The sequence below is a fragment of the Oratosquilla oratoria genome, chromosome 21 (genome assembly GCF_046742065.1).
Source record: "Oratosquilla oratoria isolate Oo_2021 chromosome 21, ASM4674206v1, whole genome shotgun sequence".
Classification (NCBI taxonomy): Eukaryota; Metazoa; Arthropoda; class Malacostraca; order Stomatopoda; family Squillidae; genus Oratosquilla; species Oratosquilla oratoria.
The window spans coordinates 3,231,078-3,236,228 of NC_134797.1; the positions used below are offsets into that span (position 1 = coordinate 3,231,078).

At 39.8% G+C, this 5,151-nt stretch overlaps 1 protein-coding gene across 1 annotated transcript; it reads left to right on the plus strand.

The window, feature by feature from the left end:
* The first annotated feature begins 825 nt into the window (after nt 1-825).
* LOC143036608 (modulator of smoothened protein-like) lies at nt 826-1,422 on the plus strand. Its single transcript, XM_076204169.1, has one exon. The coding sequence runs from the start codon at nt 895-897 to the stop codon at nt 1,399-1,401; it is 507 nt and encodes a 168-aa protein (XP_076060284.1). The 5' UTR covers nt 826-894; the 3' UTR covers nt 1,402-1,422.
* The last annotated feature ends 3,729 nt before the right edge of the window (nt 1,423-5,151 follow it).

A 5,151-nucleotide genomic window follows, 5' to 3' on the forward strand; every position in this document is an offset into this window, starting at 1 on the left:
TCGTTAGTTTCTTTTTCCAAGTGGTCTACTTTGCATAAGTGAACACACGTATCCGTGTTCTTATTAGCATATATATACATACATACACAATTTTGTATATCAATATTTCTATGTAAGTGTTACACAAAATGCAAGTGGAATTTAGCATGCGCATCAATACCTGTAACACAAGAGGAAAAAACAATAATAAAAAAAGAGGAAACCATATCTTGAGCTGAGGCAAATGGTCTTTGTAACATTTTGTGTAAGGTAAGTGCTTACTAAAAACATTCCGTTAGCATTTTAGATGCAGGCTCTGAATTTTGTTGAATGGATAAAACTATTTGTAATATGAATTGGTAAACCAGTGGTTCGCCAGCATAGAAGAAAAAAGAGATAGAAATAAACTGAGGCACAAAATTCATCACACAGGCCTTTACGAGATAAAGCATGCTCATGGCATGTCAATATTGCTTTACAATAACAAGGTACACATACTCTTAAGAAAGTGTTATAGTCATTTTACAGGATTAAGTCTAACATTATTCCTCACGCCTCGAATCACTTGGACAAGCCGATGATAACTACTATCCTATACCCATATAAGTGAGCTATAAAGAAAAATCAAGTTCAGAACCTCACTTATGAAACTTACAATAATGTTAAGAATGAAATAAACATAAGTTTCAAGAAATAAGTTTTCTGTATCCTATGTATATATGTATATGTATATGTATATGTATATGTATATGTATATGTATATGTATATGTATATGTATATGTATATAGACGATTTGCCATTAGTTCATAACACATATACCCACTTGCTTACTACATAAACAAATCTTTCGTGTGTTTAGGGGCGTTAATATAAGAATTCCTAGAGGACTGGAAATGGTTGATTAACAGGCCAAAATGGATAAACTAACAATAATATCCGGCGCGCTGTTCTTGGCAGCCGATATTTTTGCCATTGTTAGCCTAGCAATGCCAGACTGGATTGTATCAGACAAAGGAGATGCACGTTTGGGGTTATTGTGGACCTGTGAAACATTATACAACAGATCACAGGTGTGTTATTCCCCAACGCTGGGTGGAGCTTGGCTGATGACACTGGGTTGTGTGCTTGTTGGGTGTGTCTGTGTAACGGCCACTATCTTCCTCCTCACACTTTCCCTGTGCCAGTTGAATATCCATGTTATGGCCTATGCTCGATGGGTTGGCTTCACTGCAATGTTTCTCTTCTGTCTTGCTGCTGTGGTGTTTCCAATGGGTTTCCATGCAGAAGAGATAGGTGGAGAACCATACCAGCTCCCCAACAGTTTCCAGGTTGGCTACTCCTACATCTTTTTCGTCCTGGCTCTATGGATTACAGTTGTATCTGAACTTTTTGCTGGGAAAGTCTGTCTTCCCCATTTTTAAATTGCAGTACTAAATATTGGAGGGCAGTTTTCCACATGAAAAGGGTCATCCAATCATTTAGTACTGAGCAGGTTTGAATTACTGGCCTGGCATAGGACCAAAGGGAGGTCATTATAGTGGCAAAGCATGCCAACTAGAGACCTTGTGGTCCATGCATTTATTTATGTATTTTATTTGTTATTTACATTATTATAGTTTTTGTTTGTTGTTTTATTATTATTATGATTTTTTCGCATCCAACCTAGATATGGACCAAAAGGTCTCCTGTCTTTGTAATCCTTTGTATATGTATATGTATATGTATATGTATATGTATATGTATATGTATATGTATATGCATATGTATATGTATATATATATATATGTATACATACATATATATATATATATGTTTGTATATATTCATATATATACATATATGTATATATACATATATATATATATATATATATATATATACATGTATTGTATATACATATATATACATATATATATATATATATATATATATATATATATACATAATATGTATGTATATATATGTATATATGTACATATACATAACTTGTATTGGCTGCATGTTATTGTGGCAAATTAGCATGTAGTTGATACTTTATTGTCTATATGGGGTGCCCCTACGGACCAGAGACACACATCATTTTGTCTGTGATAGAGGAAAACTCTGTACATAGGGAAATGATTACACTTTTATACTACGACTGTCCCTCCGTTATGCTGTCCCCCAACCCCTTTCATTTTTTCGCCTACTTTCCCTGTGGTGGGGGAAAAGAATACTGCCAGCAAGTATTTCTACTTGAGTCGTAAAATGCAACAAAAAAAGGGACCGGGGATGGGATTAGGAGTCCTACTACCTGTAGCCCCAAAAGGGGACATTCCTAAAAACTAAAGTAAAGGCATAAGAGGGTCTGGGACTTTTCCAACCAGTACCCTAAGGTTTGGGTCTTTTAATGTGTGTGAATTTGGTACAGATGAGAGTAAAAGGGAAAAGATAGGCAGTATGTTTGTGAGAAGAAAGATGGATGTACTGGCTTTGAGTGAAATTAAAATGAAAGGAAAGGGCAGCTGTGAGTTTGGGAGTGTAGCTGGGAGGTACTCAGGAGTGAAGAGGGGACGAGGGAGAGAAGGGGTGGCTATACTAGTAAGTGAAGAGATAAGTAAGCGGGCAGTGGAGTGGAAGGAGGTGTCATCAAGGTTGACGTGGATGAAATGAAGCTGGGAAGGGAGATGTGGGTTTTTGTAAGTGCGTTTGGGCATGGTAGTGAGAAGAACGTAGAGGAAAGGGAGGCATTTTGGGTAGATATAGATGAGTACATAGAGGGATTAGGGAGAAATGTCAATGTAGTTGTATTGGGAGACCTAAATGCTAGGGTAGGAAATTAACCAATTGACGGAGTGACTGGGAAGTATGGAGTTCGAGGCAAAAATCGTAGTGGAGAATTGATGGTGGAGATGTGTCTTGATGTGTCTTGATAGCAAATACAGTGTCTAAGAAGAAAATCATGCATAAGTACACATGGGAGAGGGTGGTGAATAGAAGGGTGGCAGATAGAGTATTAATGGACTATATAGTGGTGACCAGGAGTATGGTAGGAAGAGTTAAGGATGTACATGTTCTAAGGGGAGAGAGTGGGGGAATATTCGATCATTTCCTGGTGGAAGGTAAATTGAGAGTGAAGAATAGGTGGAGGAAGAGGAAAAGGGCAGAAGGTAGGGAGGTACTTAGAGTGAACTGCTTAAATGAGGAAAAAAAAGGAGAATGAGTATAAGAAGAAGTTGAGAGAGGAGCGGGAGAGAGTAAAGGATAGAGTAGAACTAGGAGTGGAGGAGAAATGGGGATGGTTCAAGGAGGGAGTCATAAGGTGTGCAAAGATGGTGTGTGGAACAAGGAGGGCGGGAGGAAATAGAAGGAAGGGTAGTGAGTGGTGGGATGAGGAAGCAAAGAAGGGTGTAGAAGAGAAGAAGCAGGCATTCATAGATTGGCTACAAATTAGGACGAGGGAATCGTATGAGAGATACAAAAGAAAGAGAAAGAAAGTTAAGCATAAGATAAAGGAAGCAAAGAGGAGAGCAGATGTGAAATGGGGTGAGAGTATGACAGAAAATTTTACAAGTAATAAGTAGATGTTTAGGAAGGAAGTTAAAAGAGGAAGAGCAGGAGAATCAAGTAGAGAAGAAAAGGTAAAAGGTGCAGATGGAGAGATGATAATGGAAGAGAAGGCAGTGAGAGGAAGGCGGGCAGAGTATTTTAGGGAGTTGCTAAATGTGAAGGAGGATAGGGAGGGAAAGGTAGCTGCAGTGGGAAGCGCTAAGAAAATGAACGTGATGAGTGAGGAAAATGGAAGAGAAATAGAAAAGGATGAAGTAAAAGCAGCTGTTAATATGATGAGAGCAGGTAAGGCACCTGGGTTGGATGGATGCCATGCAGAATGTCTAAAGAAAGGAGTTACAGTTATGGTGGACTGGCTGGTGAGGTTATTTAATGTTTGTTTAAGAGAGGGTAGAGTGCCAGAGGACTGAAGGAGTGCCTGTATAGTTCCGTTTTACAAAGGATTGGGGGACAAGTGTGAGGTTATTTAATGTTTGTTTAAGAGAGGGTAGAGTGCCAGAGGACTGAAGGAGTGCCTGTATAGTTCCGTTTTACAAAGGAAAGGGGGACAAGTGTGAGTGTAGTAGTTACAGAGGGATCAGCTTGTTGAGTGTAGTTGGGAAGACTTATGGGAGGGTCTTGATTGAGAGGATTAGGAAATGAACAGAGGGAGTGATTGGTGAGGAACAGTGTGGTTTTTGGACAGGTAGGGGATGTGTAGATCAGATTTTTGTGGTAAGACAGATATGTGAGAAAGCTATAGGAAAAGGTAAGCATGTTTTTGGGTTTTTATGGATCTGGAAAAGGGTTACGACAGGGTATACAGGAAGGCACTGTGGGGGGTACTGCAGACATATGGGATAGGAGGAAAGCTGTCAAGAGTTTTTATGAGAATAGTAGAGCTTTCGTTAGGATTAGAAATGGAGAGAGTGAATGGTTTGAGGTAAAGGTGGGACTTCGTCAGGGGTGTGTTATGTCGCCCTGGCTGTTCAATCTTTACATGGATGGGGTGGTGCGAGAGGTGAATGCAAGGGTAGTGGGTCAGGGGTTGGAGATGATTAAAGAAAATGGAGAAAAGTGTGAGGTGAGCCAGCTGTTGTTTGCTGACGATACTGCGCTTGTAGCAGGATCAGAGGAGGGATTGAAGAAGTTAGTGACAGAGTTTGAGAAGGTGTGTGAAAGAAGGAAGCTGAAGATAAATGTGGGCAAAAGTAAGGTGATGAGATCTACAAAGGGAGAGAGTGACAGTAGGCTGGAAGTGAGCATTAAAGGAGAGAGACTGGAGGAAGTGGATAGTTTCAGATACTTTGGTGCGAATGTGACAGGAAAGGGAGAGTGGGGGTGAAGGTAGAATGTATATTGAGAGAAGCAAGTAAATGCCTTGGTGGTTTAAAAAGTGTAATGAGAAATAGACATCGGGGAATGGATGCTAAGAGGAGGTTATATGAAGGAGTATTTGTGCCAACAGCACTGTATGGGGCAGAAACATGGAACATGAGAGAGGAAGAGAGAAGGAGTTTGAATGTGATTGAGATGAAATGTCTGAGAAGTATGATAGGGATTACTAGGCTAGATAGAGTGAGAAATGAGGAGGTGAGGAGGAGAACAGGGGTGGAAAGGGAGCTGGGAAATAGGGCTGATGA

Coding starts and splice junctions, on each gene's coding strand:
- LOC143036608 (XM_076204169.1), top strand. CDS start 895: ATGGATAAACTAACAATAATATCCGGCGCGCTGTTCTTGGCAGCCGAT.